Below are 27532 nucleotides of genomic sequence, written 5' to 3'. Positions count from 1 at the left end.
CTCAGAACGTTATGTGTTAGCTGGGTTGTTTATGCTGTCTTTGGCAATAATCACAGATACTGCTCATGCCAATAGTGAGGTATGGTTCTCAGAACATTATGTGCTAGCTGGGTTGTTTATGCTGTCTTTGGCAATAATCACAGATGCTGCTCATGCCAATAGTGAGGCCAGATGGTATCCATCCTTGTCATGCATGCCATCATGTCTTTGAAACAGGGAAGAGAGGGGAACATCAAGAGTGGCGTACAGAACAGGGATAAACTGCCTAATGTGGCTGTGTCATATAAATACTAAATCACACTCATATCACACCCACAGCTAATTTAGCCTAGCTAAACCGCTTACATTAGCACAATCCCCAATCTGCTGCCTCTATAGGAAATAGCTAATATCTTAATATAAGAGGATGAATAGGCTATTTGGATGCAATATGAGAAGCATGGGTCTACTAGTCAAGTAAAGTTAAATGAATCATATAGGCTCAATACAGATTTATTCCCTTCTAATTTACATAAATGTCTGGAAATGAATTTTGGTGAACAATTCAATAACTAAAAATACATTTTGTGTGCTTGCTTCAGCCGTCTAACAGTATTTTTATGGTGGTGAGAGTCTGGGAGAGGAATTAGATGCTGAAAAGAAGCTGAAGCCTAAATATAGTAAGAATAGGTCTAATTGCTTTAGGTAAATGATTAAAGTGTGATTTCATTTCACTGCACTGTTCCTTTTACAAATCAATATTGCCCCTTTTTGACAGTAGCCTACCTAGTTCTCAGCATTAATTCCTCTCTTCCATCCCTTCTACAAAGCACCATTTAAAAAACACTGTGGTCACATTGATGTGCCCCTCAGCTGTCGGTGACCGCCGTCAGTCGCCCGAGGATGTCAAATGTTGTGGAGCATTAAGTGTGTTCCTGCCTATTCCTCTCAACCTGTTCCTTATTTTCCTCATCTCTGCACACCACTCACCTCACCTACCCCCTCACTCCTTTCCTCAACCCTATTTCTGCCTCTTCCCCTGGGATCATCTTAACCTTCACACTCCGAAAATGTAAAAAGGGTAAACAAATTATTTAAAAAAGAAGCTCAACATGGTAGCTATGAGTGAGTGAGTGTGTTCATGTGTGAGTGAATAGGAGAGACAGAAGGAGAGATCCTAAGTTATATTTACCTCTCTCTCTCTCTCTCTTCCCCATCCCTCCATTCCCCCAGTGAAGTGGCTGTCACACCTCTCCTCCTGAAATATCCTCTGTATCCATCCATCTACCCATCCCTCCTTTCTTCCATCCATTCATCCATCCATCCATCAGCCTCTTCCGCTCCAGCAGCTATCAGTCAATAGCTCAGCAGCGCAGCATTAGGGAAACAGAGAGACAGAGGGAGAGATGGAGTAAGGGAAAGAAAGAGGGAGAGAGCGAGGGAGAGAGAGAAAGAGAGAGAGAACGTGTTGAAGCCCCTGAGCCACTAGCACAATACTTTTCTGAATAGATTGACTGTTCAGTTTAGTTTCCCTCTAAAATAATATTACATTTTCTTTTAGCACATTAAGTCTGGGTTCCTTGGAGAGAACAACAAAGATACAGTATCTTGCTGTTGGCTGCTGGTAAATTTGTAAGAAATTCTCCACTCACTTGTTAGGCAAATGCTGTAATAAGACAATAAGAGATGGCCATCCCATGCTGTTCTGTAACTGCTAGCTACTCCTAAATACGAATATAGTATAAAATGTATGGGCTGTGACATAAGGAATCTCCCACCTGAGTCAAACAATTCCTACGTGATGCCCCCTATCACCAAGCACAGATGGTGAGTATAAAACTTTATGGCCTCTGTAATTTTACCATCTTTAATTTAATCTCTGATATATTTTCGGTGCCTTCAGAAAGTATTCATACCCCTTGACTTTTTCCACATTTTGTTGTGTTACAGCCGGAACTTACAATGGATTAAATTGAGATTTTTTTTACACTGGCCTACATGCAATACCCCATAATGTCAAAGTGGATTTATGTTTTTCGAAATGTTTACAAATTCATTAAAAAATAAAAGCTGAAATGTCTTGAGTCTATAGTATTCGACCCCTTTGTTATGGCCTAAATAAGTTCAGGAGTAAAAATGTGCTTAAAAAGTCAGATAATAAGTTGCATGGACTTACTCTGTGTGCAATAATAGTGCTTAACATAATTTTTTTAGGACTGCCTCATCTCTGTACCCCACACATACAATTATCTGTCAGCTCCCTGAGTCTAGCAGTGAATTGCAAAGATTTGGCATGGGTCCTCAGATCCTCAAAAAGTTATACAGCTGCACCATCGAGAGCATCCTGACTGGTTGCATCACCGCCTGGTATGGCAACTGCTCAGCCTCCGACCGCAAGGCACTACAGAGAGTAGTGCGTACGGCCCAGTACATCACTGGGGCCAAACTTCCTGCCATCCAGGACCTCTATACCAGGCGGTGTCAGAGGAAGGCCCTCAAAATTGTCAAAGACTCCAGCCACCCTAGTCATAGACTGTTCTCTCTGCTACCGCACGGCAAGCGGTACCGGAGCGCCAAGTCTAGGTCCAAAAGGCTTCTCAACAGCTTCTACCCCCAAGCCATAAGACTCCTACAGCTGCACCATCGAGAGCATAGTGGTTAAGAGCGTTGTGCCAGTAACCGAAAGGTCGCTGGTTCTAATCCCCGAGCCGACTAGGTGAAAAAAATCTGTCGATGTGCCCTTGACCAAGGCACTTAACCCTAATTGCTCCTGTAAGTCGCTCTGGATAAGAGCGTCTGCTAAATGACCAATTATTTATTATTTACTCCTGAACAGCTAATCATGGCTACACTGACTATTTGCACCCCCACCCCATCTTTTTACGCTGCTGCTACTCTGTTAATTATTTATGCATAGTCACTTTAACTCTACCCACATGTACATATTACCTCAACTACCTCAACTATCCGGTGCCCCCGCACATTGACTCTGCACCGGTACCCCCCCTATATATAGCCTCCCTACTGTTATTTTATTTTACTTATTTTTTTCTCAACACTTTTTTATTGTTGTTGTTTTATTTTACTTTTTTTATTTAGAAATAAATGCATGTTGGTTAAGGGCTGTAAGTAAGCATTTCACTGTAATGTCTACACCTGTTGTATTCGGCGCATGTCGCAAAGAACTCAGTTGCCGGAGAGGAAGGAAACTGCTCCGGGATTTTTCACCATGAGGCCAATGGTGACTTTAAAACAGTTACAGAGTTTAATGGCTGTGATAGGAGAAAACTGAGGATGGATCAACAACATTGTAGTTACTCCACATAACTTACCTAATTGACAGAGTAAAAAGAAGGAAGCCTGTACAGAATAAAAAATATTCCAAAACATGCATCCTGTTTGCAACAAGGCACAAAAATAATGCTGCAAAAAATGTGGCAAAGCAATTAACTTTTTGTCCTGATTACGAAGGGTGATGTTTGGGGCAAATCCAATACAACACATTACTGAGAACCGCTATGTTATGGGTATGCTTGTAATCATTAAGGACTGCAGAGTTTTTCAGGATAAAAATAAACGGAATGGAGCTAAGCACAGGCAAAATCCTAGAGGAAAACCTGGTTGAGTCTGCTTTCCACCAGACACTTGGAGATGAATTCACCTAAAGCACAAGGCCAAATCTACACTGGAGTTGCTTGCCAAGAAAACAGTGAATGTTCCTGAGTGGCCGATTTACAGTTTTGACTTTGCTTGAAAATCTATGGCAAGACCTGAAAATGGTTGTCTAGTAATGATCAACAACCAATTTGACAAAGCTTGAAAAATTTTGAAAAGAATAATGGGCAAATGTTTCACAATCCGAGACGTACCCAGAAAGACTCACAGCTGTAATCGCTGCCAAAGGTGCTTCTACAAAGTATTGACTCAGGGGTGTGAACACTTATGTAAATGAGATATTTCTGTATTTAATTTTCAATAAATGTGCAAACATTTCTAAAAACATGTTTTCACTTTGTAGTAATGGGGTATTGTGTTTTGAATTCAGGCTGTAACACAACAAAATGTGGAGTAAGTCAAGGGATATTAATACTTTCTGAAGGCACTGTAAAATACAGGTAAACACTGAAGTAAATGTAGTGATCTGTGATTATACAAGGGGAAATGCTGATGCCATTTTGCTATCCAATCCACCAGAGCACATTCTCTTAGGACAAAATGGTGTTTCATCCTAGATTATCTGACATTCACCTTGGTTGTCCGTTAATATTGATATGATTGTGTTCTTGTGTTTACAGTATACCATAAGACCTTGGGGTTAGGACAAATAGTGTGGTTGTGACCAGAAAGTTGCTGATTCAAGTCCCTGGTGGGATATGCTGTTGTGGTGCCCTTGAGCAAGGTCACTACTCGCCACCTCATCTGTATTGTTTCAACATACTACCAAGCTGTGGAAACAAAAAAAAACGTTTTAAAAAGTAAATATCTCTGAGGATAGAAAAATTTGCAGAGCAAGGTCAGGCCACTCAGTATGAATGGAATGGTTTGCTGCTAAAACCTTTTCAGCATTGAGGAACATTTCCATGTATTTTTATTTGGGGGGGGGGGGGGGGAATCTATTTGATCCTATATCTGGTCCCTATAGGTCTCTCAGGCTTTGGCTGTGTTCACCTCAAATCCCCCTACAAGAGAATCAAGAAAATTTCAGAAAACCGTAAAATATTGTCTTACAGTATATGATAACATCTTATAGTGTATTCAAAAACTGACGTTTGGCAACTCGAACCTTCAGCTCCCTCCACAGATTTTCTATGGGATTAAGGTCTGGAGACTGGCTTGGCCACTCCAGGACCTCAATGTGCTTCTTCTTGAGCCACTCCTTTGTTGCCTTGGCCATGTGTTTTGGGTCATTGTCATGCTGGAATACCCTTCCACGACCCATTTTCAATGCCCTGGCTGAGGGAAGGAGGTTCTCACCCAAGATTTGACGGTACATGGCCCCGTCCATCATCCCTTTGATGCTGTGAAGTTGTCCTGTCCCCTTAGCAGAAAAACACCCCCAAAGCATAATGTTTCCACCTCCATGTTTGACGGTGGGGATGGTGTTCTTGGGGTCATAGGCAGCATTCCTCCTCCTCCAAACACGGCGAGTTGAGTTGATGCCAAAGAGCTCCATTTTGGTCTCATCTGACCACAACACTTTCACCCAGTTCTCCTCTGAATCATTCAGATGTTCATTGGCAAACTTCAGACGGGCCTGTATACAGTATGTGCTTTCTTGAGCAGGGGGACCTTGCGGGCGTTGCAGGATTTCAGTGCTTCACGGCGTAGTGTGTTACCAATAGTTTTCTTGGTGACTATGGTCCCAGCTGCCTTGAGATCATTGACAAGATCCTCCCGTGTAGTTCTGGGCTGATTCCTCACCGTTCTCATGATCATTGCAACTCCACGAGGTGAGGTCTTGCATGGAGCCCCAGGACGAGGGAGATTGACAGTTCTTAACTGTTGTCACCTTCTCACCAAGCTGCTTGGCGATGGTCTTGTAGCCCATTCCAGCCCTGTGTAGGTCTACAATCTTGTCCCTGACATCCTTGGAGAGCTCTTTGGTCTTGGCCATGGTGGAGAGTTTGGAATCTGATTGATTGATTGCTTCTGTGGACAGGTGTCTTTTATACAGGTAACAAGCTGATATTAGGAGCACTCCCTTTAAGAGTGTGCTCCTAATCTCAGCTCGTTACCTGTATAAAAGACACCTGTGAGCCAGAAATCTTTCTGATTGAGAGGGGGTCAAATACTTATTTCCCTCATTAAAATGCAAAACAATTTATAACATTTTTGACATGCGTTTTTCTGGATTTTTTTGTTGTTATTCTGTCTCTCACTGTTCAAATAAACCTACCATTAAAATTATAGACTAATCATTTCTTTGTCAGTGGGCAAACGTACAAAATCAGCAGGGGATCAAATACTTTTTCCCCTTACTGTACATACAGCGATTACCAACTGGGGTCATTTTGATCCCAAGAAGAAACTGTTGGAAAAAGCAACAATCATAGCAAAATATCAACTTATATCTTATCAAAACATCATTATACATGTAATGAATGTTATCTGATAAAAAATGATCAAAATATACTATTATGTTTGCAAAATCACCATTAATTTACATATTCTGTCAAACAAGAATATGCACTTTTCCTTCATATAATGCACAATCCACATTAGTACTAAAACACTTATTTGCCATCATTTGATTATAGAATCATTTAGTTTTCAGAATTTTGAAGTAAATATGAATTGTGTCATTTTTATGTGGTAAAAACAACTGCCATTTAAAGGGGCAATACACAAACTTTTGAAATATACTAAATCGTATTGAAAAAAGTTATTCAATTCACTTCAAAAAGTGATCCTGGGAGACATTGACCAAAAAATAGTTTTATTTATTAACCCCACAGCCAGCATTAGTTAGTGAAACAATGGGACTGGTATAGGGGCTATAGGAGCATGCTTCAAAACGAAATGGTGTAGCACCCAAAATATCACAACAAGTTGCACATTTAGAATATTAGAGGATATTATAGGAATTCTGGTATTTGTATAACAACTATTTTTAGGACAATACACACCAGTATAGCAATATGTGTATCTTCATAGGGTAGCTGCTTTCTGTATTACAGTTCTACCAAGTATTCATACTACTGACATACTTTTATAAGCTGTTTTGACTGAAACTAAGCATGTATCTTAGGTAATTCATACATATTTATGACCAGTTATAATGGCGCCAGAGGGAATGGCGGTTCCTGACCAATTGTGCAATTTTGTGTATTTTTTGGCGCTGATCGTAACATTTTTGTACATAATGTTTCCGCCATAATTTCCTATGACCGAAAATAGCTTCTGGACATCAGAACAGCTGTCACTAACCTCCATTTGGATGAGGACTTCTACTTCAATGAGTCGGAGGCAAAATACATACTGATTATCGCGGACCAGGCCCAAATCCCCAACACTCGAAGAAGGATGAGATGGTGCTATAGAGGCCGGCGTGCTGGATACCTGACGAGACTACGTCAGAGAGTGTATTAATTGCCTCTAACCTCCGTTCTATTGGCGAACGTGCAATCACTGGAGAATAAACTGGATGAGCTCCGTTTGAGACTATCCTATCAATGTGATCTGAAGAACTGTAATATCCTACATTTCTCTGTGTCGTGGCTGAATAAGGACATGGTAAATATAAATCAAGCTGTTTTTTCTATACATTGGCAGCACAGAACGGTTGCGTCGGGGAAGCTCAGAGGAGGAGGTGTGTGTCTCTTTGCTAACAACAACTGGTGCACGATCTCTAATATTATGGAAGTCTCGAGGTTCTGCTCCCCTGAGAATACCTCATGATAAGCTCTAGACCACACTATTTGCCAAGAGAGTTTTCATCGATATTTTTCGTAGCTGTCTATTTACCACCACAAACCAAGGCTGGCACTAAGACCGCACTCAACGAGCTGTATAGGGCCATAAGCAAACAAGAAAATGCTCACCCAGAGGCGGCGCGCCTAGTGGCCGGTGACTTTAATGCAGGAAAACTGAAATCCTTTTTTACTTAATTTCACCTGTGCAACTAGAGGCGAAACAACTCTAGATCACCTTTACTTCACACACAGAGACGCATACAAAGCTCTCCCCACACCCTCCATTTGGCAAATCTGACCATAACTCTATCCTCCTAATTCCTGCTTACAAGCAACAACTCAAACAGGAAGTACAATTGACGCGCTCAATACGGAAGTGGTCCGATGAAGCGGATGCTAAGCTACAGGACTGTTTCGCTAGCACAGACTGGAATATGTTCTGGGGTTTACCACATCAGTCACCGGCTTCATTAATAAGTGCATTGACGACGTTGTCCCCACGGTGACCGTACGTAAATATCCCAACTAGAAGCCATGGATTACGGGCAACATCCGCACTAAGCTAAAGGCTAGAGCTACCATTTTCAATGAGCGGGACACTAATCCGGACCCTTATACGAAATACCGCTACGCCCTCTTATGAACCATCAAACAAGTAAAGTGTCACTACAGGACCAAGGTCGAATCCTATTACACCGGCTCTGATACTCGTCGGATGTGGCAGGGCTTGCAAACTTGAAAAAGAAAAGGAGAGCCGCACACTCCAGGAGCTCAGATGCAATCATTTTATAACCAACGTTTCAACAGCCAAGCTTTCTTCATCAGGGTATTACGACAAACACTGCAGGTTACTAGTTTATATCGTTTGAAAGGACACACACAGGTGTCTGTAATCATGGCCGGCTGTGACTTGGTTGATTTACATATATAAATAGAACATATAAAAAAGCATGAATGGATAACATACAATCATAGATACAATTTGGCTACATAAGCCTAGAAATATTATTTACAATGGATAGCAAAAACACAATAGTCACAAGAATGGCCTCAGATCAAACTCTACGTTGAGACCGAAGGGAGAAAGGGTCTTTAAATTAAAGATCCAGGCGGTCTCTCGTTTTAACAATAAATTGTCACGGTCACCCTCTCTCCTAGGGAGATGTGTTTGATGCCGATATAGCGAAGGGACGAAATAAAGTGGTTCGCTTCCAAGAAGTGGGGCACAAACTGGGTACTACGATGCTCAGAGATTGTTACTTTTATTTCGCGCTTAGTTTTGCCCACATCATTTTTACCAAAGGACAACTTATATGATAAATAACTGCCTTAGTGGAGCACGTGATAACACCTTTGATTGGGATCTGTTTCCTTGTTTGGGGGTGTTGGAAGGATCTACATTTGTAAGTGCCAATGCATTTAGCACAGCCATTACACTTGTAGTTTCCATCTGGTAGAGAAGCAAGGAGACATTGTGCGGGGGTATTTTGGGGTGGTAAATCAGAGTTTACCAAGGCCTTGCAAACTATCACGGATTACAAAGGGAAACCCGGCCGCGAGCTGTCCAGTGACGCAAGCCTACCAGACGAGCTAAATACCTTCTATGCGCGCTTCGAGACTAGCAACACTGAACTATGCATGAGGGCACCAGCTGTTCCGGACGACTGTGTGATCACGCTCTCCGTAGCCAATAAAACCTTTAAACAGGTTAACATTCACAAGGCCGCAGACATATTACCAGGATGTGTACTCAGAGCATGCGCTGACTAGCTGGCAAGTGTCTTCACTGACATTTTCAACCTCACCCTGACCCAGTCTGTAATACCTACATGTTTCAAGCAGACCACCATAGTCTAACCTGCCTAAAAGGTAACCTGCCTACATGACTATTGCCCTTTAGCACTCACATCTGTCATTATGAAGTGCTTGGAAAGGCTGGTCATAACACTGGACCCACTACAATTCCCATACCACCCCAACAGATCCACAGATAACGCAATCTCAATTGCACTTCACACTGCCCTCTCCCACTTGGACAAGAGGGAAAATAACTATGTGAGAATGCTGTTCATAGACTTCAGCTCAGTGTTAAACACCAGAGTCCCCTCCAAGCTCATCACCAAGCTCGGGACCTCCCTTTGCAACTGGATCCTGGACTTCCTGACGGGCCGCCCCAGGTGGTGACGGTAGGCAAGAACATCTCCTCCACACTGACCCTTAACACGGGGGCCCCTAAAGGGTGCGTGCTTAGGCCCTTCCTGTACTCTCTGTTCACCACAAGTGCGTGGCCACGCACGACTCCAACAAGTACGTGGCCACGCACGCCTGATCACCGAAGGTGATGAGACAGCCTACAGGGAGGAGGTCAGAGTCTTGGCAGTGTGGTGCCTGGACAACAACCTCTCCCTCAACGTCAGTAAGTCCAAGGAGCTGATCGTGGACTACAGGAGAAAGAGGGAAGAGCACGCCCCCAACCACATCGACGGGGCTGTAGTGGCGCGGGGAGAACAGCAAATTCTTTGCACCTTGCCGGCTCGGGGATTCAAACAGGGGCGGTATGTTCATTAGGGCGATATGGGCGACGCACTGCCAAACGGGAAAAGGAAGGGATTTCTTTTCTAATCAATTATATCACGGCAACAGTAGTTATCAGTGTTCTAATCTAGACGTCTGATCTGCCACTAAATGTCCAATCAGGCTAAAGTCGTGCTTCAAATGGCCCCGCCCCTTTTGGGGCGATTTCAGTCAGGTTGAAAATCGCCCAGAAGTGTCTCATAGCCTCTCATGTAAAATCATTTTTTTTTCAAATATCAGAGCTTTTAATACAATCTCTATGGGTTTCTGAGGGCTTGCACTTACGCGCTTTCGTCATACGTAACATAACCATGAACGTAACTAAGAAAAGAGCGGGTAGCAGCGTCATTCAATTCACGTACTACTATCAAGATGGCTAGCGTTCAGTGCAACTCGATTGTCTCTTTGAAAGAAGTTCACATCAAAGACCATTCAAAACGAGCTACTGGAGTGTATGCTAGCGGTCATGAGGGAACATATTGTGGAGGAGGTGAAGTCGGCGAACTTCGTAGCTATCCAAGCTGACGAGACCACGGACGTTTCTACACAGACACAGCTGGTGCTTGTGCTGAGGTACATAGATAGCAACCACAAAGTGCAGGAGCGCTTTTTTGAGTTCCTTCCCATCTCGGAATCAACCTCAGTCTCAATCGGCAGTGTGCTTTTGGAGAGACTGAACGGTCTTTTTGCCGACGACGAGAAAGTCAAACTGTGGTGCACTGGCACTGTACCAGGTTCTCATGAGCTACAACCTCCAGGAGACGTTCTCTGAGACTGTGACTCTGTTGAACATCCTCATAACTACTCCCATGACAACAGCTGAAGCTGAGAGATGTTTCTCAACTTTGACACGAGTTAAGACATTCCTGCGAAATTCAATGGGCCAGGAACGTCTGAATGCACTGGCCATGCTTTCCATGGAGAGGGAACTAGTCCTCAGCATGCCTGATTTCAATGAGAAAGTCATTGACCGCTTTGCTGCATTGAAAGAGAGAAGAGAACAGTTTCAGTACAAGTAATATAGCCTCTCTCTCTCTTTGTCCCTCCCTGTCTGTCTCTTTAACACACACACGCCCAAATCAGTTCACAGTTGATGTTGTTTAAAATAGTTATTTTTCATTTAAAAAAAAGTAAAAAAAAAAAAATAATCTGTTCATGTTCATTTTTACAAATCTATACAATTGGCCAGAATATGGTTGTTCATATTTACAAATCTATACAATTGGCCAGAATATGGTTGTTCATTTTTACAAAGCCATACAGATAGCTGTGTTTACCTTTTCTATAAATTATTTTCAAATTCTGTTTTCAGGCAAAATGTCTATCACTGTTCATTTTCACAAATCTATACAAGAGGGCAGAATATGGAAGTCTATAAAAATTTCTTATTACCAATAACTTGCATCAATGTTTTCAGTAGCCTCTATCAAAAGCTCCAGCTTGCTTGTTGTGAATTATGCTCAGGTGCACATATTTCCAATTCAACCATGAGGCAAAAAATGTGGTAAAAGCTCTTGTTGTTCCTGCAATCTGAACAAATACCAAGATGCTGTATTTTCAGCTGATATTTCATTTGTTTATGGAAATGCATATTGTTTATGCAGTGTTGAGGAATGTGAAAGAACACCCTTGATTATTTTTACTGTGATAACTTATTTTGCTTTTGTAAGCCAACACTTTTGAGATCAGTCAATAAATGCTTCTGGCATTGACTTATATGCTGCCCCTGTCTTCATGTTGTTGCTGGACATATCTTTTTTTAAAATGTGTGTAGGTCACCTAAATCATCAGAAAAATTGCCCCCCCTGAGAATTTTTTCAGGAGCCGCCACTGGATTCAAAGCAGCAACCTCTCGGTTACTGGCCCAAAGCTTTTAACCGCTAGGCTACCTGCCGCCCCTTATCACCAACAGCGACAACAACAGTGTCACAGGTGAATGGCTCGTGGTGCTGAAAGGACAGCTACCAGAATACCTGTGCACTCCATGGCGCTGAAGGAGAGCCAGTTTTGGTCGAACACATAGACACGGCTGATCGACAGGCGACAGCAGTCACACACAGCATTAAATTAATGTTAAAGAATAAGCAGCCCATTCACTCCAGTAGGCCCCATTAAATCATAACAATACAAAAGCACAACCATTTAATTTCCAAAATGAAGTGAACAAACCAGCTATTACTTCCGATTGCAAATATATTTTTAATCACGTTCATCACACTAACCAGTGATCTAAAGTTTAAATTCAACAACGTTTCACAGTCATTATTTTCAAAGAGATAGCTAACAGCAAGCAAGCTGCAACAAAAAATAGCGCCACTCACCAGATGACGATCATTTGTTTGAAAGAAGTTTGAAAGTTAATCTTAAAAAGGGTGATATGAACAAATTATTAACAACATCCACCTTGAAGTTAATAACAGCTGCTGAAGCCACAATCACCATTGTCACACTACTACAACACAAGGTAGCTAACATTACAAGCGTTAGCGTTGGAAAACTACTGTTTGCACCACTGATTATTTGCTCTTGTGCTCTCACATGTGACTTATTTTAAATGGTCCCATCCATTGCAAGTCAAAATGTGATTGGTTCATTTCACTGTCACCCCACAATTCTGATTTAATACAGTTGAATGGTAGAGGCCTTCTGTCCAGCTTCTAGAGGCCTAGCCAATGACTGGCTGAGCTAGCTAGATTTTTCTATCCAGAGACCTCAAGAGAAAAAACCTGATTGGACATTAACCCTTCTCTTTCCAACACAAACTGAAGATATTTATATTACAGCATATTGGATGACTGTTATTCATATTCCATTCACCCAGCTCAATGTAACATCGATAGGTTTAGGTTACTACATGATACTCAAATTTTCCCTGTACCCATCTTGAGGTTGCTACAGCCTAGTCTATAAATGAATGTTTACAACGTAGGTGCATAGGTCGAGAGAAACATTTACGCAATCAAGGTGACAGACAGTGACACGTTCAATACCGCCTTGCACACTCTTGCCTGCATCTACCTGATCTAGGGTGTAATCATTAGTCCAAAAGTTGCAAACGAGAGTTTCTATTGGACAAATTCAGGTATGTTTATCCCTGTTCTGTTCCGTTTGCTTCCGTTTAAGAAACGTTTTTCAACAAAATCAGCAGAATGAATGACACCCCTGATCACACGCAAACACAGTTCACTTTCATAGCAGCCACATACAAACAGCATGATCACTAGTCAGCTAGCTAACATGGCATCACTCTCTATTTGAGCCGGGTGTTTGAGTAGGCTAAACTAGCTAGTTGCATTCGCTAGCTAGGTAAGTGAAAGTGAAACAAATATCGCTATCTCTCTCTCTCTCTTGCTTCTCCTTCCTTTTTGAAGAAATTAATTTGTTCAAAACTGTTCAGCTATCAGCTTTCTTGTTCTTTGAGTCAACTACTCACCACATTTTATGCACTGCAGTGCTAGCTAGCTGTAGCTTAAGCTTTCAGTACTAGATTCATTATCTGATCCTTTGATTGAGTGGACAACATCTCAGTTCATGCTGCAAGAGCTCTGATATGTTGGAGGATGAGAACCATGAGCCTCCTAGGTTTTGTATTGAAGTCAATGTACCCAGAGGAGGACGGAAACTAGCTGTCCTCCGGCTACACCATGGTGCTACCCTACAGAGTGCTGTTGAGGCTACAGTGTGTTTTAATCAATTATTTGGTGACGTGAATATATTTAGTCTAGTTTAATCTAAAAAGAAAGAAAATCATGTTTTGCTATGTTTCTTTTTCAGAAATTCACTGAGGATGTTCCTCCCCTTCCTCCTCTGAGGAGCCTCCACTGATATAGCTTAATTATTGTGTATTTTATTTCTCTTGTGTTACTACATGTAACCGCGCCAGCCCAGGACCTCCACATCTGTCTTATTCACCTGCAAGATCATCTGAGGAGGGGTGGGGGGTGCTGAGGAGTATTTCTGTCATTTTGTGGGGGAAAACTAATTCTGATTGGCTGGGCCTGGCTCCCCAATTGGTGGGCCTGGCTGCCAAGTGGGTGGGCCTATGCCCTCCAAGGCCCACCCATGGCTGCATCCCTGCCCAGTCATGTGAAATCCATAGATTAGGGCCTAATGAATTTATTTAAATTGACTGTTTTCCTTATATGAACTGTAACTCAGTAAAATCTTTGAAATTGTTGCATGTTGCGTTTATATTTTTGTTCAGTATATATGGGACACCATACAGGAAGGTATAATATTTACTGGCCAAAAGGTCGATTAGCATGGGCAGCGCCATTGAAGGCTTCCACCATTTTAATGTAGTCAACTAGGTGGGACTTTCAACTTCATTGGCTGATCCCTCTTGGTGACCTGGTTAGAGTCACATCCAACTGGGTCATCAGGAGGAATCAGCCAATCGTGAAGAAGAAAATTGACTACTTCTTAATGGAGAAGGACTCCAATCAAGTTGTAGAATCATCTCAAGGATGATCAATAGAAACAGGATGCACCTCAGCTCAATTTTGAGTCTCATAGCAAAGGGTCTGAATACTTACGTAAATAAGGTATCTGTTTTTTATTTTTAATACATTTGCAAAAATGTCTAAAAAACAGTTTTTGCTTTGTCATTATGGGCTATTGTGTGTACATTGATGAGGAAATTGTTTTATTTAATCCATTTTAGAATAAGGCTGTAACGTAATAGACATTTGGAAAAAGTCAACGGCTCTGAATACCTACCGAATGCATTGTACGTGGTACAGAAAAGTATAATCTTAGGTGAGTACATGGGGAGCTATATCTCTGCAGATGATCTGTCTATCTGGTCAAAATCACTGATACAGGTCCCCCTCCACCCTCTGGTTGTATATGGATAACTTGTAATTATGTTTCCATAAAAAACCTAGATTCAAAAAAAGATAATAGTAATTTATCAAATTACTATAGGCGAAATTATGTGTTTTTGGCTGGGGTCAAAATCACCCCAAAGGAGTCCACTAAACTAAACTAAGTCCACACAATAATAATTTAGATTAGTTAAGAACAAGTTGATTAACAGTCATGAAAAATAGTAAGAATTGAATAAACCACATTTGGGCTAAGATCAAAAATATGCCTCTGGGGTCAAAATGACCCCAGTCTGTAGCTTGAGGGTTAAAGCACATTTTATTTTCACACAGGCCTGAGATCAGTAGCACAGCAGCACAGCAAAGGGGTAGGAGTGTGTGTGTGTGCACGCGTGCGTGTGTGTTGTGTTTGTGCCACTGCACGGTAGTCACTAAGTAGGCTCCTTGATGCTTGATGCTAGCTGAGATAATTAAGGTTGAGGGCGGACAGCTCCCTCCAGTGCCTGTCGAGCCTTGATCATGCTGGGGCCACAGACTGGGGCTGTTCATTTACACAAAAAGGAACACAGTGGGAACATAGGACATCTCACTGGGGAAATCTGGAGGGTTACTGTCTTGGGATAGTGGTGGCTCGTACAGAGGGGGGACGTGTTTGTGTCTGTGTATGTGTGTGTTGGGATGGGGTAGAGGGAGCAGGCTACTCAGCTAGTGCTTGAGGCTGCCTCACCACTATTTATAGGCTGCTGGAGTTGGTCTGTGTTTTTATCTGAAGCTTTAGCAGTCAGTCACATAGCAGTCCCCTATGTGCTCGTTTTTCCAAGCTGCTATGGATAGACTCTTTACATTCTAGAGCGAAAAAGAGGTTCAGTTTTGAAGTAACTTTTCCCCACCTTCTGTACTACGGTAGTATACAGTGGGGATGGATGAAATCCTCTTTGAGATACTCCGTCTGTACTGTTGCCTGCCTTTTGTCCATTACTCTACCTGCCTGTGTCTGTCTGAGTGCCTATTCCTGAGAGTTGTTTTATGCGTTTGAATAAAAAGTGCAAAAGGCAGACTGAAGTGGCTGGTGAGCGAGTGACAGTGTGTGTGTGTTTGTGTGTGTGTATATGTGTGTGTGGGAGACAAAGCCGGATGTCTAGTATAAATTGAGAAGAATGTGAAGCTCCTGATACATTTCATTGTTCTGCTGTTGAAGTTCAGGGTCCTGCTGTTGTGTCAAGTCTCGCCCTCTGCATCTCTCTATCCCACTCTTCATCTTAGCATCTGTGCTGTGATGAGAAACTCCACCTAACTAGGACATGCACTGCATAATCAGAAAGAATAGCAAGCAGCAAAGTAAAACAAAATTGAACAAAATATGTTTGCAGGGGGAAGCACAATTCAGTTTACTGAACGTGTAACTGCAGGTAAATAGTCCTTATAGGCTTTTCTTTATCTACGATGTGTTTATTTATTAATGCCTCACCTGAATAGCTTATAGACTGTGGAGGGGGTGCATCAGAGTTTAAACCTGACGCTACTCCTACATACTAGGCCCTAAAGCTATACTGTCACCACTGAAACAGTATCTTAGCTGCCTTTCTTTTTCTTGCTTTTTATACCCCTCTTTTGGTCTATTCACACTATGGAGACAAGCTGAACCAAGCCGAGCCGGGCTGTACTCTGCTGACTTGCTTACTCATCCACCATAGTTGCTGGAACCAAGCAGGAATGGACAATGGGTGTGTTCGTAAAGAGTACACTCTGGACCGTTCGTAAACTCAGAGCGTTGTCAGATTGTCTGTTCATAAATTCAGAGCGTTTCACTCTCGGAGTGGTCAGAGCACACACTGGATGCTCTGGCTGAAGAGTAGGGTTGATCTGAGCGTTCTGATCTCACAACGGCAGTCAAGCACCGAAGCTAACTGGCTAAAGTTGGCTAGCTTGGTAGCTACATCCAGACATACAGTAAATGAGAGAACACTTCACTCTGAACATTTTACTTACCTTAGCAGAGCTGGTTAGACTGTTTTCATGTTATCTAGAGGGCCAGTGACTTTAACTGTGTTACTGGCAAGAATTGAATGTCGTTTCTTACAACAACCGGGTGTAGGTTGTTTGTAAATGCATCAGTTATTCTGAGCTGTGGGACTCTCAAACCAGAGTGCAGTAATATCGGAGTAGATTGCAAGAGTGAATTTATGAAAAGTACCGTACAGTTCAGGTTGACATGATAGTGAGAGACGGGTATTTGTGACTTAATCCTTCTCTCTCTTCTCTGCAGTGTGGAGCATGACTTCCGGCTGCAGGAGGGGGCAGTGATCCGCACGTGGAGGGTAGGGGACCCTCCAGAGGGCTCCCCCCTAGCCACTGTGACCCCCCAGCCCACCACGCCACACCGCCAGGACTCACCCCTGCCGGTGACACCGGCACGCCCCTCTCACAGCGGCAAGAAGAGCCGGAAGAAGTGCTTTTGGTTCTTGTGAATTTTAAAGGGGGAAAAGTAGGGAAGGACACAATGAATAAGGACACTCCTTCTAAAGACTGCGAGGGACTGAGTGGTGGTGTGTGGAGTGATATGGAAGGAGAGAGAAAAAGAAAATGGACGCTCAAAACAAGTGTGAGAAGAAGCAGTAAACAAGAGAGAAAATGAAGTGAGGTATAAAAGAGATATTAAAGAGGTATAAAATTAGGTAAAGGACCTGGAAGACCCCTAGTGTGGAGATGAATGGAATCTGTTTTGATCCTGACGTGTTTGAACTGTATAGAGTGGAAAGTGGAACATGCATGTGTTGTAGTTGCACCGAAATGCCTCTTCAGCACCTGAGATCAGTTGTTTGTGCAGGGAGGGAGGTACTGTAAAATGTGCTGAAGTCTTCTGAAAACGTAACCAATTATAGAAGTGAAAGTGTAGTAGATGAAAAGAAAGGATAAGGCAGTGACTAAGTATAAAAGGCTAGGGGATGGAGGGAATAAAAAAACAAGAGGAAAAGAATGAGTGTACAGAGAAGAGAGGAAGGATCCATCCTCATCACTAATGGACAAATGAGGGTCAGAACACCAGCTTTTATATCCAGAGATGTTTCAGCCAATCAATTATTATGATGACCCTTATTTAAAACTTTTAATAGAATTGATCATTCAAAAACGACAGACACACACACATGCTCAATCAGGCTGAGAAATGCACCACGAGAAAAAGTGAGGGGTTAAAATTATTAAAGTGTACATAAAAACAGAGAGTTCTACTGCTTGAATTGCTATATTTCAGATACGGATTACTGCTCTATAAAGTATTTTACCACAATTTGTTTGAGTATAGTGTCATTTCTGCTCTCATAGATTTTTAACAGGATGAACACTTGTGATGAGAAACAAGTGTATAGCACGTATTGCACTAGTACTTACTTTACTGTAAGTCACTCTGGAAAAGCATGTGCTGGGTGGCATATATTATTATATATTATGAATGAATAATCACTCAAACGTTAGTACGACTGTGGTCGTGACACAATGGTGTTTCAACTAACAACTTTTCAGCATGAAAATACATCGATTGGGATGAAACGCCTGTTGACCTCAAGCGATGCAGGACCCGAAACATTACGCAACCCAACACAAGGAGATGCAGAAGCAGTGCATCATGGTCCCCCAGATGGCTTTGCAGACCCAATTGTCCTGGACGCTCCGGGGCTCGTCTCACAAAATTAGGCCTCAGCTGCTTGACGACTGCAAACGACCAAAAACACGGCAGATTCCTCGTTAGTGATGGTCTTCACATCGTGACACATACTTGGGTCAACAGTCTACACAAACATTTGACAACAACAGTCACTTTGTTTTCTTCCAAATCCTATGCAATTGATTTAAATTATTGAATCTAACTAGCCTTATTTTTTCTTGCAGTTTCCCAATACAGACAAGACAGTATCGTCTGAAGGAAGGAGAATGGAGTGTTTAGTTTGGGAACAGATGTAGTGTGGCAGATGTTGCAGAGACAGAATTGATTTTTCAAAGCTTCACAGACACAACCCAACAGCCTAACGGTTTTTGGGTGCAACTCCGAACAGGTTTCCAGCAACATGCCCTCGTGTGTCGACACTTGGTTGAACATTTGGAGAGCAAGCAGTGTCAACTTTTCTCACTGCTGAGCACTCGGACATGGATCGTCACACACACAGTCACAAAGTCTCTCTCGCTCACATGCACGCACCCACACACACACACACACACACACACACATTTCATCACACAGCCTAATTCAGTTCAATAGAGGCCCGAGGCTCACCAACTGAGCCCTGCATCCTGTTGTGCTCCAATGAGGTATATAAGTGGAACTGCTTTTGCTGTGCAAGTATCACAGTCCTAAAAATATAAACACACAAACACACACAAGCACAATCCCCCTCCCACACACACAACCACCCCAACATACACACCCCAAATGTATAGTGCTTCTCCCAGATAATATTACATTATCTCCCCCAGAGCTACACAGTTGTTTCTCACCCACACATCCAGAGGCCTATCCCCATCTCCCTTCCTTGGCTCTGTGAGGAGTGTAGAGTTGTCAGTCATTAATCCTGTACAGCAGTGAGCTGTAATCCCGATGACAGAGCAGGGATTACAGAACAGAAAAGAAGATCTGAGGTCTGCCTGGAGGAAGGAACAAAGGGGAAGCGAGGAAGACTGGCTCAGAATACATACAAATACACAGCCAGGTTGGGCTGGAAAACGGTAAAGGTAACACATTTTGTCAGTGCTGCAGAACAGATAAGGGTGATACACAAAAGCAACTCCCCTCTCACATCAATGCAGCTCTGCTCTGTCGGTGTGAGTCGAAAGACAGATGTCAGAGTATAGCATTACAGTGGCTGAGAAGCAGGAGTGATGGGTTCAAATGGATGAACACAATGTCTGTTTTCGAGACACTTCAAAGCGATGCCAGGGTCAAAGTTGGCCAACACAACATAACGCAATCCAATGCAATGTAGCTAATAGCCTTCACTGACAAATTCTGACCCGAGGCATCAACAAAAGTGCATGAAATCCATGTGACTGCCCTTGTACGTGCTGAATAGTAATGCTATTATGAGTCATTAGCCTAAACTGTTAAATAATAGAGAAATTATGCCTCACTTTCTTATCAGATGACAACAAATTAGGTCCTTCTACTGTACATTCAATGTGATAAAAACAGTACCAACCCCTTAGACAGCTACACAAAGTATTGTTTGCCAAATGTCTACGAACTGATGCGGAGCAAGCTAGATATCTTTTATTATTTCCGCAATATTGATTTGATTAAATACATCGCTAACCTGTAATTCTGCACCAAGATTTTTCTCATTAAGCTGAAAGATGAGGACCCCTGTATTGCCTACAATGGAGATGGAAAACATAATATATTGAATAGTTTGCAGAAAGATATGGGATTTCATGCAAGATTTGAGCACACACAAACACAAAACACACACACAAACACAATGGAAATGGAAAATAAACTTTGCTTGACTGCAGGGAGTTAAACAATGCCTCTGCACATCTCGTAGCTCGGCTGGCACCAAGTCATACTGAGGGATTTCAAAGGCAGAACCGCCGCACTTATCGGAGTGCCATCTACATGTGTAGTGCCGCTGCAGTGGCTATGTCACAGGGGAACAGTGAATAATGAATTAAGGACCTGCCGAGTTTCTGAGTCAATTCAGGCGCAGATTGGTTTAATAAAATATGAGCTAAATTCTCCCCCGCCACCCCCGACATCACCACAGTGAAGAAAGACCAGGGCATTAATCAGTATATGTAAATAAAGCCCAGTTAAAGAGAGAGGGGGTGTACAGAGTGATTTCTCTGGCTTCCATTATCAGGAGGAAAATGGGGTTGAGATATTCATTGTGCTGTGAAGTGTAATGACTAACTGTCCTAATCATAGGCCTAGCCCTGCAGCCACTTGTCACAGTAGCTAGTTAGTTTAATTAGAGGTTTGTGTAGGTAAAGCAACGTGGCCTGTAGCCTGTTTATTAGACTGCATAAAGGGGAAGGGAAAGAGGATGTATTCAAAATGAGGGCTAACCCAATTTCTTTTAGTAAGAGCTGTTATTGCTGGTAAAAGAGCAGACCGAAAACGCAATCTCAGACAGAGCAAGTCCCTTGAAACGCGTTCAAACAATTGAATAATTCTAAGGTTTGAATAATAAGCAACAAATGCTGAAGACAAAACTAAAGACTTTCAGAACTTGAAAATGTTTGTGTGCATTTGCATTCAACAACTACCCCCTTTGGACCTGTACTCTAGAGGTGCATTAAGAGTTAGTATTAAAGCAAAACATTTTAACACCAAATAAATAGGTAGGAGGGCTGATGCCTTAGCTACTCGCTGGGTAGTCAAGGTGCTCGAGAATCCAGTTTGACAATTATTTCCAGGGGAATTTGCAGTTTGTTTGAGCTGAATTTTCTGGAACATCAAAGTCAGTCTCTCCAAGGACATGTTAGATAACTTCAAAGTCCTGTGACTGCTTGCCGAGAGGTGCTTTTTCTTTGTTTTCTTCAGCTTTCATCCAGTTTGTTTTCATTCCAAAGTGGAATACTAGATGATAAAGCCGATGTGCATATTGCATCACCAACCCTTTTATTAAAATGTGCAATTCAAAACACATTTAACTGAATAAAGGGAATTCATTCAAGCAGAACTATTGCAACACACAGCCTACATGATGTAGAAGTATAATTAATAATTCATATCAATAATAAATCATTCTAAAAACTTGCAATGGTTCAATGATGAAAGGATATACACTGAACAAAAATAAACACAACATGCAATAATTTCAAAGATTTTACTGAGTTACAGTTCATATAAGGAAAATCTGTCAATTTAAATAAATTCATTAGGCCCGAATCTATGTATTTCACATGACTGGGAAAATCGATATGCATTTGTTAGTCATAGATACCTTTAAAAAAAAGTATGGGCGTGGATCAGAAAAGCAGTCAGTATCTGGTGTGACCACTATTTGCCTCATGCAGCGCGAGTTGATAGAGTTGATCAGGCTGTTGATTGTGGCCTGTGGAATGTTGTCCCACTCCTCTTCAATGGCTGTGCCAAGTTGCTGGATATTGGCGGGAACTGGAACATGCTGTCATACACATCGATCCAGAGCATCCCAAACATGCTCAATGGGTGACATGTCTGGTGAGTATGCAGGCCATGGAAGAACTGGGACATTTTCAGCTTCCAGGAATTGTTTACAGATCCTTGAGACATGGGGCCGTGCATTATCATGCTGAAACATGAGGTGATGGCGGCGGATGAATGGCACGACAATGGGCCTCAGGATCTTTTCACGGTATCTCCGTGCATACAAACTGCCATCGATAAAATGCAATTGTGTTCATTGTCTGTAGCTTATGCCTGCCCATACCATAACCCCACCGCCACCATGGGGCACTCTGTTCACAACGTTGACAACAGCAAACCGCTCGCCAACACGACACCATACACGCTGTCTACCATCTGCCCAGTACAGTTGAAACCGGGATTCATCCGTGAAGAACACTCTTCTTCAGCGTGCCAGTGGCCATCGAAGGTGAGCATTTGCCCACTGAAGTCGGTTACGATGCCGAATTGCAGTCAGGTCAAGACCCTGATGAGGACAACGAGCACGCAGATGAGCTTCCCTGAGGCGGTTTCTGACAGTTTGTGCAGAAATTCTAGTTGTGCAAACCCACAGTTTCATCAGCTGTCCAGGTGGCTGGTCTCAGACGATTGCGCAGGTGAAGATGTGGAGGCCCGGCGCTGGCGTGGTTGCACGTGTTCTACGGTTATGAGGCTGGTTGGACGTACTGCCAAATTCTCTAAAACGAGGCGGCATATGGTAGAGAAATTAACATTAAATTATCTGGCAACAGCTCTGATGGACATTCCTGCAGTAAACAAAACTTGAAACATCTGTGGCATTGTGTTGTGTGACAAAACTTTTTTTTGAGGGTGGCCTTTTATTGTCCCCAGCATAAGGTGAACCTGTGTAATGATCAGGCTGTTTAACCAGCTTCTTGATTTGCCACACCTGTCAGGTGGATGGATTATCTTCGCAAAGGAGAAATGCTCACTAACAGGGATGTAAACAAATTTGTTCACAAAAATTGAGAGAAATAAGCTTTTTGTGTGTATGGAACATTTCTGGGATTGTCACGACTTCCTATGAAGCTGCCACCTCTCCTTGTTCGGGCAGGCTTCAGCGTTCGTCGTCACCGGCCTTCTAGCCATTGTCACTCCTCATCTCATCATTCCATTTGTTTTGTCTTGTTTATTCCACACACCTGGTTCATATCCCCTCATCAGTACCTGTATAAGTGTTCCCTCTGCCCCCTTGTCTTTGTGTGTGATTGTTTATTGTGGAGAGTAGAGAAGCTCGGTGGAGCGCCTTGTATTTTGTATCGCCGGGATATTTCTCTGTGTGCCTTGTATTTTCCAGTGCGCCTGTTTTGCGCACTGGAGTGTTTTGATGCGTTACTGCTTAACTCTGTGGTTGCAGAATAAAGCCTGTTATTATGTGATTTACCCTCCTGCGCCTTTCTCCTTCAACATCACCTCATCACAGGGATCTTTTATTTCAGCTCATGAAACAAGGGACCAACAATTTACATGTTGCGTTTGTATTTTTGTTCAGTATATATTCTATCAGCAAAACATTTCTAACATGATCACATTTTAGGAATGGATTGAGACTTCATTGTACTACTGAATCTAATGTTCATTCAGAGGGTGTCAGCTCAAGGTATTGTAAACAAAATAAATTGTGTTTTCAATGGATAACAGATAGTTAAAGGGAATATTCATTGTATGTCAGATGATTACATACCTCAAAAGTGTACATCAAAAATCCATATTCCACTGATGTGTAGATCCCAGTATATTCTTTGCAATAAATCTGCAGGCCTCCATCTTGACGTGATCCTCAGTGAATAGGAATGATTGACAATCTAATTAGGAACTCTGAGTCTGACATAATTACATTGTTAAAAACCTCCCAAGGACAGTGGTGTCAACTCCTCACTAAGAAAGCTACTCATCTGCCACACAGAGTAGTCTAGGCCTAATCATACAAGTTAACACTTCTAAGGGAGTAATTGAAATTAAAGTATACAGTCAACATGTCTCAGTCAGTAAAACCTATATAGACTAGGCCATTTACTAATGATTTATCAAGCATTTGTAAATGACATCATTTTTGTCAATCAAATCACTTTTTAAAACATTGTGAAATGTAGGCCTATAGTTTGACCAATAATAGGCCTATTTGATTTGTGTCACCAACGAGTGACTGAAAGGAGATCATACAGGGCCATTGAAGATGGCAATCTGATATCTAGGCTAGTCTGCATTCTAAATGAGGTTGGTCCTCACTGGTAGATTACAACAGGAAATTACATTTTCTGCAGGACACGTTTTGAACGCAGTCATTCACCGATAATATTCTTATTTTTTTTCGACCATAGGTCTATTTTAGTAACTGACAACTTCCTCGCTATGTGAAGGCGCTTCAGACGTTGAAAGGAGTCAGAGAGAAACTTTTGTAAAAACTTTTGAGCTAACTGACACGGAGTTGACCTGTTTCAAACGGAATGATGGGTATTTTCGCGTTTCTTTGGATGGGGAGTCTCGTGCCACTCTGTCAACCGCTAATATACACAAATGACTGGGCGATCAGGATAAATGGGGCACCCGCCTCTGCAGACAGTATAGCGGAGAAATATGGATTTCTCAATTTGGGTCAGGTAAGTTCTCCTCAAAGTTGCATATGAGAATCATACTTTTCTACAGTAGCCTAATGTTTCCTTTGCAGAGACAAAGTTATCATTTGGTTCATGGTTCGACTGCAATGCAAATATGGGGGAAAACGTTCCACCGGTCTATAGCCTAGGCCTACTAAACTTCTCTTTGGCTAGCGGACTAAACTCCTGGTGACAGAATTAAGTTCACCATGGAGTGGAGTTTAGTCCGCTGTTCTTCGGCCTAAACATGAAATCTAACTTTACTCATTCATCATCATTAAGTTTGTCAAATCTGCCCATCAACCCAGCATTTTGATACATAGCCTAGGTCTATTTTATTAGCTGTTTCCTTTAAAGTACGTCTATTTTGGATGAAAGACGTTTTCTATCCCATGTGAATGACAAGCTTTTTGCATGAAATGCTAGATTTAATCTGAATCATTGACTCTGAATCATTCACGGTTGTTTGGCTGCAGCACTCATCAGATTCGTTTCTGAGACCTCAAACAGTCATGTGGCCCCCATATCAAATTAGCCAAGTCATTGACCTTGTAGTGAGCACCCACATCAGACTATCTTCCTTATCAGAAGATTCAGGCCACAAGCCCTCTTTTCATATGCCTACATCTTTTCAGAGCTGAAACGAAGGCTCACGCTACTATTTGCCATCCTGGTTCAAGGAGAGATTGATTTCAGTCATCTCACAACTCAGTCGGTCGATGTATGATAGTTTGAATGGGATCAAGGAGTCATCATTTCCACTCATGGATTGCAACAGCAGTATGGTCCTAAGAATAGCCAAAGCACTACTCTTACTGTTTTGTCCTTCCCTCTATTAGAGCCCTCATGGAAACATGGTCTGTTTTGTGTGTACTAGCCTAAGTTCCTTTCTGTTCAGGTCAAGGCACACATACGTAATGGTGGTATTATGATAAACCTGGGTGTCAGAAAGGAGTGTATCCACAGGCTGTAGCCCAGCCCATGGCTCAGTACCTGGGGCTCAGGTTGCGCTGGCCTGAAAGTCTAGTAGGGGTGTAAAGTAACCTTCTCAATGACTGATGTCAATGACAGCTTCATTATTTATCAGCCATTTAGACATGGGGACACAGCTGAAAAAGCATCAGATCTCATTAGGATACATATACACGATTGTGTGTTTATGTGTTTCCTACTTTACTCAGATTGGAGACTTGAACAACTTTTATAGTTTCCGTCACAGTGGGACGGTGAAGCGGTCGACGGTGTCCAACAAAGACTTTACTGACCTCATCGCCAAGGAGACCAAGGTACAGTAACTAGATCCCATTGGAGGTGTTATTGATACCCTCCTATGTAATTTATCAGCTGCATGACATCCTGCACACACACACATGAACGAGCACACACACAAGCAAGCACGCACGCACACACATAAGACTCAATTGACATAAAAAAAATCTATATGAATATAATTGGACGTTTTACCTGTAAGGAATTCAGCAGACTCAGCAAGCATGCAAAACTCCACTTGTACCCTCTAAAGTGTGCATTCCATACTACTGTAAGTAGCCTACAGTAGGATCCCTATAACCTCCATTCCTCTGCAGGTGGAGTGGGTGCAGCAGCAGGTGGTCCATTGGAGGACCAAGAGGAACTCCAGAGCCAGTCACATCTACTCCATTGACGTCCGGACTAAACACATTCCCCCAGGCCCCATCCAACCTAACCAGACCCAGACACTGGTTTTCAATGACCCCCAGTGGTGCAGCTTGTGGTACATTGTGAGTATCTCTCAGCTGAGAGGCAACAACTGCACTGCAGACATACAGTAATGTAATAAATACATCCTTTCTCTTACCTTGAGGTAATCACTAATCTGACATGACATGATTGATGAGAGCAATGTAAGCGAAACAGATCAGTGATTACCTGAAGGAAGAAAGGAAGGAAGGATGCGTTTTTAAAAGGTATATTTAAACAGGGTCAAACATATATTTACAAACATGCTACAGGTGTGTGTGCATTACCCACATATGCCCCACTGTTTTGTATTGTGCTTTGCGAGGACGCCTTGTAGTTATAAATATTACTAAAGTAACAACTAATGATCCAAGTAAACATGACATTTACTGATCCCCCCCTCCCGCATCAACAGCACTGCAGTGAGGGCTCCCAGGGCTGTCCGTCCTACATGAACATCGAGGGGGCCTGGAGGAGAGGACACACAGGGAAGGGAGTGGTGGTGTCCATCTTGGATGACGGCATCGAGAGAGAGCATCCTGATCTCAGGCCAAATTATGTAAGTGCCTCGGAACCGTCTCTTCTGAAGACTTCACAAGGACATTTATTAAAAGCAATTTGGCAAATGTCCCGAATGTAAAAGTCCAGAGCTGATCCAATATGCTGTCAAAGCTCTTGGCCGGGAGCTTTTAAAGGTCAATGCAGAGTATTAAAATACAGGCTAAATGTCTTGTCCACTTTAGTGTTCAGACACTGCCTAGTTGATTTGTGAGTCAATAGGCTCTGACTGGTGGAGTATAGACCAGACTAGACCAGACCAGACTGGAAGACACTAAAGGCCGATTAGCCACTGACTTTTGTTTTTTTATGTGTCACTGTATCTTAGGACCCCTTTGCGAGCTATGATTTCAATGAGAATGATGATGACCCCACGCCCAGATACGACTCCAGCAATGACAACAGGTTATTCTTATTTTCAATATGCAGATTGGTCATAGCTGGAGATGTGAGTTTTTCGTGGTAAGTTCATGTGGTCAGGAAAAACTTAGGGCCCTACTTATTGCAGCTTTTTGCAGAATCTTAGCCCATTTTATAAAGCAACTTACATTTTTTCCCACAATTATGCTCATATATTATATTAATATGCATATATGAATATGCATATTCACTTCTTTGAATGTGTATATTCTTTGCCAGTTTGATGTCGTACATATAGCCTGTCTCCTCATACATATGCAACTAAGCTAATGTGGTATACATTCCCTT

General features: G+C 42.3%; 1 protein-coding gene across 1 annotated transcript in view; it reads left to right on the top strand.

Annotated features, from left to right (window-relative positions):
• Positions 1–24412: 24412 nt before the first annotated feature.
• pcsk5a (proprotein convertase subtilisin/kexin type 5a) overlaps positions 24413–27532 on the top strand; it is a gene marked incomplete at its 3' end in the record, with an annotated part of 38155 nt that continues 35035 nt past the window's right edge. Inside the window, exons 1-5 of the mRNA XM_084159649.1 lie at positions 24413–24550; positions 25729–25833; positions 26134–26307; positions 26682–26825; positions 27153–27229. Of these exons, the coding sequence (XP_084015775.1) occupies positions 24425–24550; positions 25729–25833; positions 26134–26307; positions 26682–26825; positions 27153–27229 (626 nt within the window). The 5' untranslated portion in view covers positions 24413–24424. The remainder of the gene's footprint in view (positions 24551–25728; positions 25834–26133; positions 26308–26681; positions 26826–27152; positions 27230–27532) is intronic.

The sequence above is a fragment of the Coregonus lavaretus genome (genome assembly GCF_964263955.1).
Source record: "Coregonus lavaretus genome assembly, chromosome: 4".
In the NCBI taxonomy this organism is placed as follows: Eukaryota; Metazoa; Chordata; class Actinopteri; order Salmoniformes; family Salmonidae; genus Coregonus; species Coregonus lavaretus.
This window is presented reverse-complemented; position numbering and strand designations above follow the sequence as displayed.